Source organism: Heterodontus francisci, unplaced genomic scaffold (genome assembly GCF_036365525.1).
Source record: "Heterodontus francisci isolate sHetFra1 unplaced genomic scaffold, sHetFra1.hap1 HAP1_SCAFFOLD_43, whole genome shotgun sequence".
NCBI classification, from domain to species: Eukaryota; Metazoa; Chordata; class Chondrichthyes; order Heterodontiformes; family Heterodontidae; genus Heterodontus; species Heterodontus francisci.
In genome coordinates, this window is record NW_027141852.1 from 19,327,300 (window position 1) to 19,348,082 (window position 20,783).

Sequence of the window (20,783 nt, forward strand, 5' to 3'; positions counted from 1 at the left end):
CAATGTCTGTCAGTCTCTGGCACTGCCTGTGAGTGTAGGTTATGTTCAGTATCTGTCAGTCTCTGGTACTGCCTGTGAGTGTGGGTTTTGTTCAGTATCTGTCAGTCTCTGGTACTTCCTGTGAGTGTGGGTTTTGTTCAGTATCTGTCAGTCTCTGGTACTGCCTGTGAGTGTGGGTTTTGTTCATCATCTGTCAGTCTCTGGTACTGCCTGTGAGTGTAGGTTATGTTCAGTATCTGTCAGTCTCTGGTACTTCCTGTGAGTGTGGGTTTTGTTCAGTATCTGTCAGTCTCTGGTACTGCCTGTGAGTGTGGGTTTTGTTCAGTATCTGTCAGTCTCTGGTACTGCCTGTGAGTGTAGGTTATGTTCAGTATCTGTCAGTCTCTGGTACTGCCTGTGAGTGTGGGTTTTGTTCAGTATCTGTCAGTCTCTGGTACTTCCTGTGAGTGTGAGTTTTGTTCAGCATCTGTCAGTCTCTGGTAGTGCCTGTGAGTGTGGGTTTTGTTCAGTATCTGTCAGTCTCTGGTACTGCCTGTGTGTGGGATGCATTCAGTAGCCATTAATCTCTGGGTTAGTTTGTCATTCTGGATTCACTCTACACAAAATTACATAGTATTTACAGCACAGAGACAGGCTTTTCTGCCCAAGTGCTGGTAGTTCCAATGAGGTTACTCCAACCCTACTTCATCTAATCCCATCAGCAAATCTCTCAAATTGTTTCTGCCTCATTTAATCATTTAGCTTGATGTTAAATGTAACAATGTTCAGCAGCTCAAGTGCTGTCAAAGCAGGGTAAAGAAGATTCCCCTGAGTTATTTATTTAATTTATTACTGACTATTTCATATCGACAGCTTTGGACTCCACCACAAGTGGGAAACATCTCTACCTCTACCCTAACGAAACCCTTCATATTATGCAATGCTTCGATTAGGTGACCACTTAGAGAAAAGAGCCCAGGCTTGTTCAATAGTATGAACTCCTGTGGAACATATAGTTCGGTTTGCATTTATGGAATAAATACTGTATCTCAGTCTGAAACTGTATGTGATTTTAGATTGGCATATAATGTGTAGCTCAGGCTGCAATAAATAACTGAGACAATATCTTTCACTCTAACACTATAGTTTTGTGGAGTGCTATGTTATTTGTCATTCAGTCTGTTCTGATAGAATATATAATGTTACCTTTAAGTCTGAGGCAATGGGGGGTCAGGTACAGGGTCCGGGGGTGCCCATTGGGGGCGGTTGGAGCTTTGAGGGTGGCCCTCCATGGGGAACAGGGTGCCTAATCAGGAGGACACCCCCGCAGCCCGCAAGAAAGATGCCTGGTTTTATCAGGCAGGGTTCTTGGTGCCTTTGCCACACTGCTTCCCCGCCCCCAACCCAACCGAGGATAAAATACCTGCAGCAGAGAGAGGAGGCCCATAAGTGGCTGTTCATTGGCCAATTAAGGGCCTTGATTGGCCTGGGGCAGACAGGCTGTTTTTCCCCACCCCCGTTCCCTGTAATATTGCAGTGGGTGTGGGAGGGGGTCAGAAAATTTCCATCAGATTGGAAGTTGGCAAATGTTACACTGCCTCTCAGGAAAGGAGGGAGAGAGAAAACTGTGAACTACAGGCCAGTTAGCCTAATATCAGTCCTTGGGAAAATGCAGGAAGTCTGAACAATGCATTGAGAAAAGCATTCAAACAAGTCAACATGATTTTCCTGAAGGGAAATCTTGTTTGACAAATTTATGAGAGTTTTTTGAGGATGTAACTAGCAGGGTAAAGGGAAACTAGTCATATTCCTGGATTTCCAAAAGGCATTCAATAAGGTGCTACATAAAAGGTTAATAGAGAAGATAAGGGACTCATGGAATTGTGGGTAATATATTAGCATGGATAGAGGATTGGTTAATGGACAGGAAGCAAAGAGTGGGTATAAACAGATTGGCAGGCAGTGAATAATGGAGTGTTGCAAGGATAAGTGCTGGGGTCTCAGCTATTTACAATCTAAATTAATGACTTAGATGAAGAGACAGAGAGTAATGTATCTAAGTTTGCTGATGAAACAAAGGTAGGTGGAAAGTGAAGCTGTGGGAGGACATAGAGAGGCTGCAAAGAGATATAGACAAGTTCAGTGAGTGGGCAAGAAGATGGTAGATGGAGTATAATGTAGGGAAGTGTGAAGTTCTTCACTTTGGTCATAAGAATAGAAAAGTAGAATATTTGATAAAAGGTGTGAAACTTGTAACTGTTGGTGTTCAAAGAGACTTCAGTTTTCTTGTACAAGGAATAGAGAAAGTTAGCATGCAGGTACAACAAGCAATTAGGAAGGCAAATGGCGTGTTGGCCTTTATTGCGAGGGGATGAGAATACAGGAATAAAGAAGTTTGCTACAATTGTACAGGATTTCGGTGAGACCACATCTGGAATACAGTGTGAAGTTTTGGTCTGCACACTTAAGAAAGGATATATGTGCATTGGAGGCGGTGCAGCAAATGTTCACTAAATTAGTCCCTGGGATGAGGGGATTGTCCTATGATGAGAGGCTGAGTAAATTGGGCCTATACTCTGCAGTTTAGAAGAATGAGAGGTGATCTCATTGAAACATACAAAATTCCAAAGGGGCTGGACAGGGGAGACACTGAGAGATTGTTTCTGCTGGTCAGACAATCTAAAACATGGGGACACAGTCCCACGATAAGGGGCTGATCATTGAGGACTGAGATGAGGAGAAATTACTTCACTCAAAGGGTTGTGAATCTTTGGAATTTTCTACTCCAGAGGATTGTGGATGCTCCATCATTGAATACATGTAAAGCTGCGATAGACAGATTTTTGATCTCTCAGAGAATCAGGGGATAAGGCGAGCAGGCGGGAAAGTGGAATTGAAGCCTAAGATCATCCACGATGGTACTGAATGGCGGAGCAGGCTCCACGGGCCACATGATCTACTCCTGCTCCTATTTTGTGTGTTTTTGTGTTCTGACTACTTCTGCTGTCGGTGATTGTGGAACTGATGTCTCTGCTCTCTGTGAGTGATACTGTACTTACTGTGTGTGAGGAGCTGGCTGCACTTCCCCTTGTGTCGAGGAATCACTACATTTATTCAGCTTCCTCAAGTATTGCCTGTAGAAAGAAAAAGTATTAATTATAATTCAGGAAGAGATGTGGTGGAAGTTACAAGAGAGACCAAAACAATTTTTCAATGAATAATCATTGTGAACAATCACAAAGGAAAGCCAGCAACACAAACAGAGTCAGTGTCTGATTCCACTGCAGTCCTGCAGCCCCCAGCTACTGCATACCAGGGGCTTTGGCCATTTTACAACAATTAAATAACATCCAGAAACAATCCACTGGGCCATGAACGGGACTGACTGACGGAACAGGGACTTTTACACAGGTCAGATTTCCTGTTCCCGCTCCCATGGTCCAACCGTTCAAATGAAACCAAACAGCCGCTGTTTAAAATGTGTCCTTCACACTTCTCACCTGGTGCCTATAATAGATTCTCTTTGTGTAACTCCCCACATCCTGACTGTCCACTTCTGTTTCCACACTTCACTGTCCAATAACAACAAACTGTGGGAACAGGCTATATCCCTCTCATTCCGCTGGCGCGGACATGATGGGCCGAATGGACTCATTCTGTGCCGGAAGTTTTCCACGTTTCTGGCTGAAGTGCTGCAGAAATCTGGGCCTGCGCTCCCCTCCCCCAGCACTGCCTGTGAGCGGAAGAAGATGGTTTAAAACAGCAGCGAATGGAGAGATCCCGGTCCCGGGGGAAGGGAGCAAACAGCAGCCTCCTTCCAGCAGGACATCGCTTTGGGAGCATGTCCGCAGATAGACTCAGAGATCAGCATCGAGTCCGGGGCAAGTTCAGGGGCAGGCGGGGGCTGTTTGTAGGAGGCGGAGTGGATCTGAAACTGGTCTCGGAACATGGAGTGCGTGGAGAGGCCATTCTCCGGTTGTGTGTGGACAAGGGGATGGAGACAGAATGGGAAGAAACTTATTGTAGTGGAGTGAAACACTGACAATATTTGTGTTGCGGTGGTTCTTTTGCGGGTATCCATAATGATTATTATTTGAGAGATTAAATTCATTAAAACTCTATATCTTTGATCTCACCTGTATTTTAGTTACAAACATACTTTTGTTCAAACAGGCAAATGATTGAATGAACCAGAATAAATGGGCTATTTCCTCCACCCAAGTTACAAGGAAGAGTGCCACCAGATCCTTCTCACACACAATACGTACATTATCACTCACAGAGCGCAGAGACACAGACAGGTCATCAGTTCCACAGTCTCAGACAGCAGAAATAGTTCCAGAGACACATTTTCAATCCATCAATCAAATAGAGCAGGAAAGACAGACGTTGTTTCTATGTCACCCCAACTCATTACCACTGACAGGTAGATACATAAATCCCAGTCCAACATCTCACCCACAATCAAATTATCAGTGTGTCAATCCCACAATAGAGCAACCTCAGCTACAAATTAAACACACAGAGAACTGACACGTGGTTCCTGTTTCAAAGTTACAGAATTAACCTCAATAATGTACTCTGAGATTCAAGTTAAATACCAGCCCAATATTTACACAGGTTTTGAGTTTATTATCAGTATTAATTCCCATCATGTTTCCAGACATATACATTAGACTCAAGTCCATAATCAGATTGAGAGATTCTGAAATATAGTATAACCTGAGATCCAAACTCAGATTCCAGTTTAAAACTCATCCGGATTGTGAAACTAAAAGATACATTATAAATTTGATCAGTATAGTCTGAGCGATAAATTACATACCAGTCCTGAAACCTCATAGTGTCAGATGGAAGATACTGTACAATTCCAGACTGAGCTCATTTTACATGCAAAACCAAGATACTCACTCAGACTGAATGGCACTGATCAAATTGATTAGTACAGCCTGAGTTACACTTGCACACCAATCCTGTATCAGATTGTAGGATACATTATCTTTCACTATTGTGTTCACAGTGACAGATATTTAATACTAAGCAAAACCTCAAATATATTGTCTGCTTAAAACCTACCACATCAGTGGCCTGTTGCTGTGCTGACATTTTATGGAGAATAAATCCAGACTTGCCATCAGTCCCAGGGATGGAGGATTATATAATGAATCCCACACTCACACAGAGTACCAGATACTGACAGATAGATAGTGATGCTGAAACACATGCTCAGTGCCAGATGCTGAAAGATATAGGTTGATTACTGCACTCACTCACAGTACTTCAGCCTGAGTCATCTAAAGCAACCTAACACACAAAAAATAGCAGTGAGAGAGTAAGAAAGAGTCCAAAACTCACATAGAGTACCAGACACTGATAGATACATACTGAAAACTACACACACATGGATATAAGATTGGCTAACTCACAGGAAACAGAGAGTGGGGACAAATGGGGCATTTTCAGATTGGAAAACTGTAACTAATGGAATGTCACAGGGATCAGTGCTGGTGCCTGAACTATTTATGGTCTATATTAATAATTGCATGAAGGCACTGAGTGTACTGTTGCCAAATTTATGGGTGGTACAAAGATAGGTAGGAAAGAAAGTCGTGAGGAGAACATAAAGTGTCTGCAAAGAGATATAGATAGGTTAAGTCAGTGGGCAAAAGTTTGGCAGATGGAGTATAATATAGGAAAATGTGAGATTGTCTACTTTGGCAGGAAGAATAGAAAAACAGAATAGTACTTACATAGAGAGACTGCAGAATGCTGCTGTACTGAGGGATCTGGGTGCCAGGTACATGAATTACAGAAAAGTTAGCATGAAGGTACAGCAAGTAATTAGGAATGCAAATGGAATGTTGGAATTTTTCGCAAGGGGAATGGAGTATAAAAGTAGGGAAGTTTTGCTGTAACTGTACAGGGCATTAGTGGCATCCCAACTAAAGTACTCCATACAGTTTTGGTCTCCTTACTTTAGGAGGGATATACTTGTATTGGAATCAGTTCAAAGAATGTTCACTAGGCTGATTCCTGGGATGAAGGGTTGACTTGTGAGAATAAGTTGAGCAGATTGGGCCTCTACTCACTGGAGTTTAGAAGATTGAGAGGTGATCTTATTGAAACCTATAAGATTCTCAGTGGGCTGGACAGGTAGATGCTGGGAAGATGTTTCTCCTTGTGGGGGAATGTAGAATTATGGGCCACAGTTTCAAGATAAGTGGTCTCCCATTCAAGAAAGAGATGAGGAGGAATTTCTTCTGTCAGAGGGTTGCTCATCTTTGGAATTCTGTTCTCCAGAGGACTGTGGAGGGTGGGTCATTGAATATCTTCAAGGCTGTGATAGACAGATTTTTTGATGTACAAGGGAGTCATTGGTCAATGGGCACAGGCAGGAAAGTGGAATTAAGGCCTAAATCAGAACAGGCATGATCTTATTGAATGGCAGAGCAGGATTTATGGGCCACATGGCCTTCTGGAAGCGATCCTGAGTGTCATTGTCGATATCTGCCCTTGGTGACAGGAGGTTCCCAAGGTATGAGCAGTGATCCACATTGTCCAGTGATTCGCCGTTGATCTTAATAGTCGGGGGCAGTGTCGGGGAGCAGGCTGGCAGAGGACCTTAGCTTTCCGGATGTTTTTCTTCAAGCCAATTCTTTCATGCGCCTCCATGAATGCATCGATGAGGGTTTGAAGCTTGGCCTCTGAGTGTGCGCATATGCAAGCATTGTCAGCATACTGCAGCCCGATGACAGATGTTGGAGTGGCCTTGCTTCAGGACTGCAGGCAATGTAGTTTCAATAGTTTCCCACTCGTCCTGTAGAGTAGATCTGCTTACACAAACTAAAGAACAGCTGATGGGCTGAAAGAGTGCAGGAAATACAGCAACTTGCTGACAGCCACGACATGTGTGGATTCTTCAGCACCATCAAGACCATTTATGGCCCAAATTACCAAGGACCTACCCTACTGAGAGTAAAGAATGGAGTGACACTGATCAAGGTCAGAGAGGCAGTCAGCACTCGTTGGAAGTAGCACTTTGAAGATCTTCTCAATCGCAACTCAGTCCTTGATGCAAGTGCCACATTCCACAGCATGTTACCCACCATGACGTCAGCACAATCCCAGCCCAACAGAAATTGAAAAGGCAATCTAACAGGTAAAAAAAAAATGAAGGCCACCGGCAGAGATGGAATTCCCTCTGAAAATCTAAAATACGACAGAGAAGAACACTTAACACAAATACATGGTCTCATTTCCCTCAGCTGGAAGGACAAGAGCATGCCAGGGATCTCTGAGATGCTGTCATTGTGATCATCACCAAAAAGGGTGACAAGACCGACTGTGGTAATGACAGAGGGGTATCCCAGCTGTTCACTACAGGGAAGGTCATCACAAGAGTCCTTCTCAACTGTCTCCTCCTCGTGGCTGAAGATCTCCCACTGGAATCACAATGTGGATTCTGTCCATCAAGAGACACAGTGGACATGATCTTCACAGCAAGACAATGCCAAGAAAATGTAGGGAGCAGCAGCAACCTTTCTACCTGGTCTTCTCTGACCTGACAAATGCCTTCGACTCTACCAACCAGGAGGGATTATGGAACGTCTTCCTCAAATTTGGCTGCCGGAAAAATTCGTCACCAACCTCCAACGACTGCATGATGACATGCAAGCTGAAATCCTTCCCAACGGACCTACCACTGACCCAATCCCAATGCAAACTGGGGTCAACTAAGTCTGTGTCATCGCACCAACGCTCTTTTCCATCTTCCTCGCCGCAACACTCCGCCTCAACTCCTCACACTCAAACACAGCAACAGAGACTGACAGATACAGAATGGATGTCATACTCAAACACAGTACCAGAGACTGAAAGATACAGTGGTGCGGTGGTTAGCACTGCAACCTCACAGCTCCAGGGACCTGGGTTCGATTCTGGGTACTGCCTGTGCGGAGTTTGCAAGTTCTCCCTGTGACCGCGTGGGTTTTCGCCGGGTGATCCGGTTTCCTCCCAGCGCCAAAGACTTGCAGGTTGATAGGTAAATTGGTCATTGTAAATTGCCCCTAGTGTTGGTTGGGATTACTGCAGGGTTAGTACAAATGGGTGATTGTTGGTCGGCACAGACTCGGTGGGCCGAAGGGCCTGTTTCAGTGCTGTATCTCGAAATAAATAAATACGGAATAAATCCATACAGCACCAGAGACTGAGAACTGCTGAATGACAGAACGCAATCAAACACAGGAGCAGAGAATAAAAGAAATGGAATTAATTGCACACTCACATGCAATAGCAACGACACAGAATCATCAATAAGCGTCCTTTCAACAACATGCAGAACATTTCCAGAGAGCTTGACACAGCGAGCGACTCTTTCAATGTAAACTGGAGCTGGAGAGAGTCTTTGTGAAACATACTTCCTGATTGCAGTACGAATGTTTGTGATTGGCTGCAAAGTTTGAATGTGATTGGATGGCGAAGGACACCAATTATAGTATTACAATATTAACCCATTGTGACATCACTCCCAATCACCCAATCACAATCTTTACTTTCCCCCATCCCTTATTAGCATAGAGCTGTGGGATTGTCTATTTAATCCGCACTCGGAAGGGGTTTGGTTTATTTCTGTGTCTGAAATTGAAACTGAAGATGGTTGAGGAGAAGAAGAAAGCAGCTGCTAAGAAGGGCGCCAAGAAAACTGTGAGTAAACCATCAGCAAAGGGCGGTAAGAGGCGGAGAAAGTCGAGGAAGGAGAGTTACTCCATCTACATCTACAAAGTGATGAAGCAGGTTCACCCCGACACCGGCATCTCCTCCAAGGCCATGAGCATCATGAACTCGTTTGTGAACGATATTTTCGGGCGCATCGCGGGTGAGGCTTCCCACCTGGCCCATTACAACAAGCGCAGCACCATCAGCTCCCGGGAGATCCAGACCGCCGTGCGCCTGCTGCTGCCCGGGGAGCTGGCCAAGCACGCCGTGTCGGAAGGGACAAAGGCGGTGACCAAGTACACCAGCTCCAAGTAAAACTGCACAATGGACTGAAAAACATCCCAAACACAACGGCTCTTTTAAGAGCCACCCACAATCTCTCTGAAAAAGCTACAACATCATCTCTCTGGTTTTGATTTGTTTTGTTTTTTTATACGAAGAGTCTGGAACTTTCTAATTGCCTTTCTGATCTCTTTTAACCCCGTGGATTCTGGGTGATTTCGTCAGATCTTTCTGTCTCTGCTTAATAATGCGGCGTAAGTTAATGACTGATCACTGACCCCATGTACGCTTTGATCTCGGACTATTCTCCGTCCTTTTTGAAACAGTCTGTAAGCGGCGGCAGAAAGTCTCATTCACAGCATTCTGGAAGCGGACACATTTCAGGTCAATCTTTGTCAAGATACCGCATCACTGATTCTAGATTTAACCGATTTGTGGGAGACAAAAGCGGAGAGAAAGTGTTTTATTGTCAGGAGTTGAAATGTGAGACTGAGGTTTCCTACAACAGCGGGGTTTCTAGAAAATGTACTTATCAATTATTGAGGCCGAGCTTGAACAAGGGAAACAATTGACTGAGAACTGATCTGTCAGCTGATTGACGAAATAGTACAATAGCGAAAATGAACGCACTTCCGAGATCAAAGCGAACATGGGGTCAGTGATCAGTAATTAATTTACACGGAATTAAGTAGAGACACAAAGATCTCAACAGTGAAAGTGAATCACCCAGAATCCATGGGGTTAAAACAGAGATCACAAAGGCAATTGGAAAGTTCCAGACTCTTCATGAAAAAAACAAATTGATACCATAGAGATGATGCAGCTTTTTCAGAGATTGTGTGTGGCTCTTAAAAGAGCCGTTGTGTTTGGGATGTTTTTCAGTCCATTGTGCAGTTTTACTTGGAGCTGGTGTACTTGGTCACTGCCTTTGTCCCTTCCGACACGGCGTGCTTGGCCAGCTCCCCGGGCAGCAGCAGGCGCACGGCGGTCTGTATCTCCCGGGAGCTGATGGTGCTGCGCTTGTTGTAATGGGCCAGGCGGGAAGCCTCACCCGCGATGCGCTCGAAAATATCGTTCACAAACGAGTTCATGATGCGCATGGCCTTGGAGGAGATGCCGGTGTCGGGGTGAACCTGCTTCATCACTATGTAGATGGAGTAACTCTCCTTCCTCGACTTTCTCCGCTTCTTGCCGCCCTTTGCTGACGGTTTTCTCACAGTTTTCTTGGCGCCCTTCTTAGCAGCTGCTTTCTTCTTCTCCTCAACCATCTTCAGATCCAATTGTAGACACAGAAATAAACCAAACCCCTTCCGAGTGCGGATTAAATAGACAATCCCACAGCTCTATGGTAATGAGGGATGGGGGAAAGTAAAGATTGTGATTGGGTGATTGGGAGTGATGTCTAAACGGTTTTATATTGAAATTGCCTAATTGGTGTCTTCCGCCATCCAATCAGAATAAATATTTGCAACCAATCACAAACACCCTTACTGCAATCCGTAAGTATATTTCACAAAGACTCTCTCCAGTCCCAGTTGATAGTAAAACAGCCCCTCCCTGTGTAAAGCTCCCTGGAAATGTCCTGGCTGTTGTTGGGAGGACACTTTTTGACTGATTCTGTGTCGTTGTGTCTCTGCTATTGCATGTGAGTGTGCAATTAATTCCGTTTATTTTACTCTCTGCTACTGTGTTTGAGTGTGTTATGTAATTTGGTAGCTCTCAGTCTCTGGTTCCGTGTCAGTGCGCCATTTTCCCACACTCTCTTGGCCAGTCTGGACATAGCAGTGGAAGCCTTTCCCATGTGCTTGTTGACTTCTGCATCGGGAGACAGGTTACTGGTGATAGTTGAGCCTGGATAGGTGAACTCTTGAACCACTTCCAGAGCGTGTTCGCCCATATTGATGGATGGAGTATTTATAATGTCCTGTCCCATGCTGTCCGTTTTCTTGAGGCTGATGGTTCGGCCAAATTCGTTGGAGGCAGCCGCAATGCTGTCAATGAGTCTCTGCAGACACTCTTCAGTGTGGGATGTTAATGCAGCATCGTCAGCAAAGAGGAGTTCCCTGATGTGGACTTTCTGTACTTTGGTCTTCGCTCTTAGACGGGCAAGGTTGAACAAACTGCCATCTGATCTTGGAGTAAAATTCCTTCTTCTGAAGACTTGAACGCATGTGAGAGCAGCAGGGAGAAGAAGATCCCAGACAGTGTAGGTGCGAGAACACTGCTATGTCCAGACTGGCCAAGTAAGTGTGGGGAAATGGCACACTGACACGGAACACAAAAGTCCAAGTATATCAAGCCTGTGTCCTCAGTACTTTGCTCTACGGCAGCGAGGCCTGGACAACGTATGTCAGCCAAGAGCGACATCTCAATACATTCCATCTTTGCTGCCTCTGGAGAATCCTTGGCATCAGGTGGCAGGACCGTATCTCCAACACAGAAGTCCTTGTGGCGGTCAACATCCCCAGCCTATACAGCCTACGGAGCCAGCGGCGCTTGAGATGGCTTGGCCATGTGAGCCGCATGAAAGATGGCAGGATCCCCAAGGACACATTGTACAACAACCTCGTCACTGGTATCAGAACCACCGACCGTCCATGTCTCCACTTTAAAGTCATTTGCAAACACGACATGAAGTCCTGTGACATTGATCACAAGTCGTGGCAGTCAGTTGCCAGTGATCGCCAGAGCTGGCGGACAGCCAGAAATGCGGAGCTAAAGTGTGGTGAGTCGAAGAAACTTATCAGTTGGCAGGAAAAAAGACAGAGGCTCAAGGGGAGAGACAACTGTGTAACAGCCCCGACAACCAATTTTACCTGCAGCACCTGTGGAAGAGTCTGTCGCTCTAGAATTTGCCTTTCTAGCCACTCCAGGTGCTGCTTCACAAACCACTGACAAGCTCCAGGCGCTTACCCATTGTCTCTCGAGACAAGGAGGCCAAAGAAGAAGAAAAGAAGTCTCCGGTGCTGTGTGGATTCATTCTGTATCTATCAGACTCTCGGACTGTGAGTGTGACATCCATTCTGTATCTGTTAGTCTCTGGTACTGTGAATGTGACATCCATTCTGTATCTGTCAGTCTCTGGTACTGTGAGTGTGACATCCATTCTGTATCTGTTCGTCTCTGGTACTGTGAGTGTGACATCCATTCTGTATCTGTCAGTCTCTGGTACTGTGAGTATGAGGAGATGAGGTGGAGTGTTGTGGCAAGGATGATGGAAAAGAGCATTGGTGCGATGACACAGCCTTGCTCGACCCCAGTTTGCATTGGGATTGGTTCAGTGGTAGGTCCGTTGGAAGGATTACAGCTTGCATGTCATCATGCAGTCGTCAGAGGATGATGATGAATTTCTCTGGGCAGCCAAATTTTAGGACGTTCCATAATCCCTCCTGGTTGGTAGAGTCGAAGGCCTTTGTCAGGTCAGAGAAAACCAGGTATAAAGGTTGCTGTTGCTCCCTACATTTTCTTGGAGTTGTCTTGCTGTGAAGATCATGTCCATTGTGCTACTTGATGGACAGAATCCACATTGTGATTCCAGAAGGAGCTCTTCAGCCACGGGGAGGAGGCAGTTGAGAAGGACTCTTGTGATGGCCTTCCCTGTGGTGGACAGCAGGGATACCCCTCTGTAGTTACCACAGTCAGTCTTGTCACCTTCTTTAAAGATGATCACTATTCCAGTGTCTCGGAGATCCCCTGTCATACTCTCCTCCTTCCAAATGAGGGAAATGAGACCGCGTATTTGTGTCAAGAGTGCTTCTCTGCCAGATTTTAGAATTTTGATGGGAATTCCATCTATGCCAGCGGCCTTATTGTTTTTTAGCTGTCAGATGTCCTTTTCAATCTCTGTCAGCCTGGGATTGTGCTGACAGCAGGGTGGGTAGCATGCTGTGGAATGCGGTCAAGGGCACTTGCATCAAGGACTGAGTTGCGATTGAGGAAATCTTCAAAGTGCTACTTCCAACGAGTGCTGATTGCCTCTCTGACCTTGATCAGTGTCACTCCATTCTTTACTCTCAGTAGGGTAGGTCCTTGTTAATTTGGGCCATAAATGGTCTTGACTGTGCTGAAGAATCCTCACATGTCGTGGCTGTCAGCACGTTTTTGTTGTTCCAGTGTTCTTTCAGCCCATCAGCTGTTCTTTAGGTCGCATGTGTAGATCTACTCTGCAGGACGAGAGGGAAACTATTTAACCTATGTTGCCTCCAGTCCAGATGTAAGGCCACTCCAACCTCTGTCATCAAGCTGCAGTCTGCTGACGACGCCTGCGTATGCGCACACTCAGAGGCCAAGCGTCAAACCCTGATCAATGCAATCACGGAGGTGTATGAAATAATTGGCCTTAAGCAAAACATCCAGAAGACAAAGGTCCTCTACCAGCCTGCTCCCCGACACTGCCCCTCGACTATTAAGATCCACGGTAAACCAGTGGGTAATGTGGATCACTGCTCATACCTTGGGAACCTCCTGTCACCAAGGGCAGATATCGACAATGACACTCAGCATCACGTCTAGTGTGTCAGCATAGCCTTCAGTCCTCTGAGGAAAAGAATGTTTGATGACAAAGAACTTAAATCAGACACCAAGCTCATGGTTGACATGGCTGCAGTGTTACCTGCCCTCCTGTATGTGTCAGAAACATGGATACTGTACAGCAGACATCTCAAAGCCCTGGAGAGATATCACCGGTGGTGATTCCGCAAGATCCTGCAAATTCAGTTGCAGGACAGGCGCTGCAATATCAGTGTCCTCTCTCAGGCCAACATCCCCAGTATCGAGACACTGGTCATGGCTAGTCAGTTATGTTGGACGGGCCACATCATCCCCATGCCTGACGCCAGAGTCCCAAAACAAGCTTTCTACTCTGAACTCCATCAGGGCAAGAAGCTACCAGGAGGGCAGAGGAAACATTACAAGAATTTCCTTCAAGACATCCTGAAAAGCCCTGACATCTGCACTGATTCATGGGCATCTCTTGCCTGAGACCACCCAAAATGGAGAAGAAGCATCCGCGAAGGTGCCAGCCAGTTTGAAATTCGTCGACATGCCCAGGAAGCAACCAAATGCAAAGAGTGGAAGGAGTATTTGGAAATTGGAGAATCCCATTCACCCACCTCACCAAGCACCATCTGCCCCACCTGTGGCCGAGTGTGTGGATCAAGAATTGGACTATTCACTTGCCTAATGAACCACAACCCTGGAGTGGAAGAAAGTCATCCTCATTCCTGAGGGAGTTCCGAAGAAGAAGTTCAGTGTGACATCCATTCTGCATCTGTCAGTCTCTGGTATTGAATATGAGTGTGGGATTCATTCAGTATCTGTCGGTCCCTTGCACTGTGTTTGAGTGCAGTTTTCAGGCTGTATCGATGAGTATCTTGTGTGTGAGTTTTGTATTCATCTGCATCTTTCAACCTCGAACACATTATTTGAGTTTTGCAGTCATTCTGAACTGACCCTTGGTAATGTATGTGTGTTTGAGGGTGATTGTTTACCTGTTAATCTGTTGTCCTGCACATGAGCGTGAGATTCATTCTGGAAAACTCTATCTCTGTTCTTGTTGTGTGTGTGTGTGTGATTCATTCTGTATAACTCTATCTCTGTTCTTGTTGTGTGTGTGTGTGATTCATTATTTATGCTCCATCTCTGGTATCACATTTATGTGTGGTATCAATTCCATTTCTGTCATTTCTGGTACTGTATGTGAGTGTTTACTTCATTCTGTAACTGTCAGTCTCTGGCACTGTCTGCATGTTCTGGATCCATTTTGTAACTATCAGTCTCTCGCAGAGTGTGAATGTGGAATTAATTCTCTCCATCTCTAGTGTCATGTGTAAATTTGGAGTTCATTCTGAATTGGTCATTGGTACTGGATCTGCCATTCTCTAGTACAGTTTGTGAATGTGGGATTCGTTCTGTACCTGTCACTCACTGGTACTTTGTGAAAGTGTGCAATACATTCTGTATCTGTCGGCCTCTGGTAGTGTGTGTGATTGTGGGATGAATTAATTAGCAGTCAGTGGTGCTCGATGTGAATGTGGAAATCATTCTGTAACTCAGTCAGATATTGTTCTGTGAGGGTGGGAATCACATGTATCTTTCAATCCGTGGTGCTGTGTGTGAGCATGGGATTCATTCTGTCCCTGTCAGTCATACTGTATGTATCTGTGGGATTTATTCTGTACCTTTCAGTCTCTGGTATTTTGTACGAAAGTGGGATTAATTCTGGATCCACTGCCACACACTGGTTGAGTGTGTGTGTGTGTGTGTGTGTGTGTGTGTGTGTGTGTGTGTAAGAAGATAAAAAGATACAAAATAGGAGCAGGAGATGGCCATTTGGCCCATCGTGCCTGCTCCGCCATTCAGTAAGATCGGGGTTTTTCTGATTGTGGCCTTGACTCCACTTTCCTGCCTGCGCCCATGACCATTGACTCCCTTGTAGATCAAAAATCTGTCTATCACAGCCTTGAATATATTCAATGACCCAGCCTCCACAGACCTCTGGAGAACAGAATTCCAAAGATGAACAACCCTCTGAGCGAAGAAATTCCTCCTCATCTCCTTCTTGAATGGGAGGCCACTTATCTTGAAACTGTGGTCCCTAATTCTACATTCCCCCACAAGGAGAAACATCCTCTCAGCATCTACCTGTCCAGCCCACTGAGAATCTTATAGGCTTCAATAAGATCTCCTCTCAATCTTCTAAACTCCAGTAGGCCCAACCTGCTCAACTTTTTCTCATAAGACAATCCAACTTCCCAAGTATCAGCCGAGTGAACCTTCTCTGAACTGATTCCAATGCAAGTATAGCCCTCCTTAAGTAAGGAGACCACAACTGTGTGGAGTATTTTAGTTGGGATGTCACTAATGCCCTGTACAGTTACAGCAAATCTTCCCTACTTTTAAACTCCATTCCCCTCTCTAAAAATGCCAACATTCCAGTTGCCTTCCTAATTACTTGCTATAGCTGCATGCTAACTTTTTTGTAATTCATGTACCTGGACACACAGATTCCTTGGTAATATTCTGTTTTTCTATTCTTCCTGCCAAAGTAGACAATCTTACATTTTCCCATATTATACTCCATCTGCCAAACTTTTGCCCACTGATTTAACCTAGCTATATCTCTTTGCAGACACTTTGTGTCCTTCTCACAACTTGCTTTCCTACCTATCGTTGTACCATCCATAAATTTGGATTTACACTCGGTCCCTTCATGCAAGTTATTAATAAAGACCATAAAGATTGAGGCACCAGCACTGATCTCTGTGGCACTCCATTAGTTACAGTTTGCCAATTTGAAAATTCCCCAATTATCCCCACTCTGTTTCTTGTGAGTTAGCCAATACTATATCCATGTGCGTGCAGTTTTCAGATTGTGTCTATCAGTGTCTGTTACTCTGAGTTTTGGACTCTTTCTCAATCTCTCAGTGCTACTATTTGTGTGTCAGGTTGCTTTAGATGACTCAGGCTGAGGTACTGTCAGTGAGTGCAGTAATCAACCTATACCTTTCAGCATCTGGCACTGAGCATGTGTTTCAAAATCACTCTCTAACTGTCAGTGTCTGGTACACTGTGTGATTGTGGGATTCATTATATAACCTTCCGTCACTGGGACTGGTGCAAGTCTGGATTTATTCTACATAAAAATTCAGCACAGCAACAGGCCACTGATGTGGTAGGTTTTAAGCAGACAGGTCGATACATAAATCCTGTTTGAGGTTTTGCCCAGTATTAAATAGTATCTGTCACTGTGAACACAATAGTGAAATATAATGTATCCTACAATCTGATACAGGATTGGTGTGCAAGTGTAACTCAGGCTGTACTCATCAATTTGATCAGTGCCATTCAGTCTAACTCTGAGTGAGAATCTTGGACTTGCATGTAAAATGAGCTCAGTCTGGAATTGTGCAGTATCTTCCATCTGACACTATATGAGGTTTTAGGACTGGTACGTAATTTATAGCTCAAACTATACTAATCAAATTTATATTGTATCTTTTAGTTTCACAATCCGGATGAGTTTTAAAGTGGAATCTGAGTTTGTACCTCTGCAATCTGATTATGCACTTGAGATTTGTATCTAATGTACATGTCTGGACACATTATGGGAATTAATACTGATAATAAAGTCAAAACCCGTGTCAATATTAGGCTGGTATTTAACTTGAATCTCGGAGCACTTCAGTGAGGTTATTTCTGTAACTTTGAAACAGCAACCATGTGTCAGTTCTATGTGCATTTAATTTGCAGCTGAGGTTGCTCTATTGTGGGATTGACACACTGATAATTTGATAGTGGGTGAGAATTTGGACTGGGATTTGTGAATCTACCTGTCAGTGATACTGAGTTGGGGTGACATGAAAACAACGTGCGTCTCTCCTGCTCCATTTGATTGATGGATTGAAAATGTGTCTCTGGATCTGTTTCTGCTGTCTGAGACTGTGGAACTGATGACCTGTCTGTGTCTCTGCGCTCTGTGAGTGATAATGTACGGACTGTGTGTGAGAAGGAGCTGGTGACACTCTTCCATGTAACTTGGTGGAGGAAACATCACATTTATTTTGGTTCATTCAATTATTTGTCTGTTTGAACAAAAGAATGTTTATAATTCAAATACTGGTGAGACAGAAGATACAGGATTTTAATGAATTTAATCTCTCATAATAATTATAAACGCCCACAAAGGAAGCCCAGCCATACAAATATTATCATTGTTTGACTGCACTGCAGTAACAGGTTCTTCCCATTCTGTCTCCATCCCCTTGTCCACACACAACCCGAGAATGGCCTCTCCCTTCCCCCACTCACTCCATGTTCCTGGACCAGTTCCTGCTCCACTCCACCTCAAACAAACAGCCCCCGCCTGCCCCTGAACTTGCCCTGGACTCGATGCTGATCTCTGAGTCTATCTGCGGACACGCTCCCAAAGCGATGTGCTGCTGGAAGGAGGCTGCTGTTTGCTCCCTTCCACCGGGACCGGGATCTCTCCATTGGCGGCTGTTTTAAACCATCTTCTTCCGCTCACAGGCAGTGCTGGGGGACGGGAGCGTAGGCGCAGATTTCTGCAACAATTCCGCAAACAGAAACATGGAAAAATTGCGGCGCAGAATGAGGCCATTCGGCCCATCATGTCCGTGCCAGCGCAAAGAGAGCGATCCAGCCTCATCCCACAGTTTCTTGTTATTGGATAGTGAAGTGTGGGAACAGAAGCGGACAGTCAGGATGTGGGGAGTTACACAAAGAGAATCTATTATAGGCACCAGGTGAGAAGTGTGAAGGACAAACTTTAAACAGCGGCTGTTTGGTTTCACTTGAACGGTTGGACCATGGGAGCGGGAACTGGAAATCTGACCTGTGTAAAAGTCCCTGTTCCGTCGGTCAGTCCCATTCATGGCCCAGTGGATTGTTTCTGGATGTCATTTAATTGTTGTAAAATGGCCAAAGCCATTCCACTGCAGTGGAATCAGACACTGACTCTGTTTGTATTGCTGGGTTTCCTTTGTGATTGTTCATAATGATTATTAATTGAAAAATTGTTTTGGTCACTTTTGTATCTTCTACCACATCTCTTCTTGAATTATAATAAATACATTTCCTTTCTACAGGCAAATACTTGATGGAAGCAGAATAAATGTCGTGATTCCTCGACACGAGGAAGTGCAGCCAGCTCCTCACACACAGTAAGTACAGTATCACTCACAGAGAGCAGAGACATCAGTTCCACAATCACCACCAGCAGAAGTAGTCAGACCGGCACTGATCCCAAGTTCCAGAGACCAACAGTCAATCCAACAGTCACACAGAGCAGGACAGATTGAACTTGTTTCCATTTCACCACAACTCAGTCCCACTGACACGTAGGTACATCAATCGCAGTCCAAAATCACACCCACTATCAGATTGCAAGGCACTGTGTCACTCTCACAAGAGAGCAGCCTGAACTACAAATTCAATGTCAGATGGAACAGACAAACAGTACCTGATTATAAAGTACAGAATTATTCTCAATAATGTACCCAGACTGCAGACTGAGCTCCATGTTACACACCACTCCACAAATCTCACAAATAGTCAGAGTGGAAGACACATTATTAATTCCATTACTGCAAACTGAATGAACCTGACCATTACATACCAGGACATAAAACATATTGTAAGATGAAAGGACACAGACCTGAAATGTTAATTCTGTTTCTCTCTCCACATATGCTGCCTGAACTGTTGAGTATTTTGAGCATTTTTGTTTTTTTAAATTTCATATTTCCAGAATCTGCAGAATTTTGCTTTTATTTTAGAGTTAAAGAAACATTGCATTGTGAGGTGAGAGTGACTGCCCTTGACATCAAGGCAACCTTTGACCATTAATGGCACCAAGGAGCCCCAGCAAAACTAGTGTAAATGGGAATCATGGCAAAACTCTCTGCTGTTTGGAGTCATACCTAGCACTAAGGAAGATGGCTGTGGTTGTTCAGGTCAAGCATCTCAGTCTCAGGACATTGCAGCTGGAATTCCTTAGGCTCGTGTTCTAGGCCCAACCATCTTCAGCTGCTTCATCAATGACCTTCCCTCCATCACAAGGCCGAAAGTGGGGATGTTCACTGATGATTGCGCAATGTTCAGCACCATTCATGACTCCTCAGCTACTGAAGCAGCCCGTGCCCAGATGCAGCAAGACCTGGACAACATCCAGGCTTGGGCTGATAAGTGGCAAGTAACATTCGCGTCAGATAAGTGCCAGGCAATGACCATCTCAAACAAGAGAGAATCTAATCATCTCCTCTTGATGTTCAGTGGCATTACCATCACTGAATCCCCCACCATCAACATTTGGGGGCGGGGGGTGTGGGGGGGAGGGGGTTACCATTGACCATAAACTGAACTGGACCAGCCACATAAATGCCGTGGCTACAAGAGTAGGTCAGAAGCTAGGAACTCTGTGGTGAGTAACTTACCTCCTGTCTCCCCAAACCTATCCACCATTCACAAGACACAATGCAGGAGTATGATGGAATACTCTCCACTTGCCTGGATGAGTGCAGCTCCAACAACACTCAAGTAGCCTGCTTGATTGCGCCCAAGCACCACCTTCAACAATCACCCCATTCACCACTGATGCACAGTGGCAGCAGTGCGTACCATCTACAAGGTGCACTGCAGCAACACACGAAAGCTCCTTTGACAGTACCTTTCAAACCTGGAACTTCGACTACTGAGGAGGACAAGGGCAGCAGTTGCAAGGGAACACTGCCACTTGCAAATTCCCCTCCAATTCACAGATCATCCTGACTTGGAACTATATCGCCATTCCTTCATTGTCACTGGGTAAAAATCCTGGAACTCCCTTCCAAACAGCTCTGTTGGTGGTCCTACATCTCAAGAACTGCAGCGGCTCAAGAAGGCAGCTCACCACCACTTTGTCAAGGGCAATTTGGATTGGGCAATAAATGCTGGCATAGCCAGTGATGCCTACGTCACACTAACAAATGAAAAAAGTGAGGAAATAGTGAAGGGCTTTCATAGAGTACATGGAGACATGCTTCCACTTGTGGTGGCATCTGAAACAAGAGCCAAAATATAAAATCGTCATTCATAAAACCAATGAGGAATTCATGAAAAATATATTTACGCAGTGAATGGTTCGAATCTGGAATTTGTTATCACAGGGAGAGGTTGGGGTGAATAGTATCGATGCACTGAAGGGGAGGTGGAACAAATGAACAATTGTATGTGGAGAAAGGAATCGAGGGATATACATATCGGGCTTCATTTAAAAAAAATTTTTGCATGTGAAGCAGGATGGCTGGAAA

The 20,783-nt window shown here is 44.9% G+C and overlaps 2 protein-coding genes across 2 annotated transcripts; one reads left to right on the forward strand and one right to left on the reverse strand.

Moving 5' to 3' along the window:
• The first annotated feature begins 2,291 nt into the window (after nt 1–2,291).
• LOC137364988 (histone H2B-like) lies at nt 2,292–9,009 on the forward strand. The gene is made up of 2 exons (XM_068027861.1): nt 2,292–2,297; nt 8,668–9,009. Exons 1-2 carry the CDS (start codon nt 2,292–2,294, stop codon nt 9,007–9,009), a joined length of 348 nt encoding a protein of 115 aa, XP_067883962.1.
• An 863-nt stretch (nt 9,010–9,872) lies between these two features.
• Nucleotides 9,873–10,244, reverse strand: LOC137364956 (histone H2B 1/2-like). Its single transcript, XM_068027825.1, has one exon. It carries the CDS (start codon nt 10,242–10,244, stop codon nt 9,873–9,875), a length of 372 nt encoding a protein of 123 aa, XP_067883926.1.
• Between the last annotated feature and the right edge of the window lie 10,539 nt (nt 10,245–20,783).

Excerpts from the sequence above, each read along its gene's own strand:
- LOC137364956 (XM_068027825.1), bottom strand. The coding sequence starts at position 10,244 with ATGGTTGAGGAGAAGAAGAAAGCAGCTGCTAAGAAGGGCGCCAAGAAA.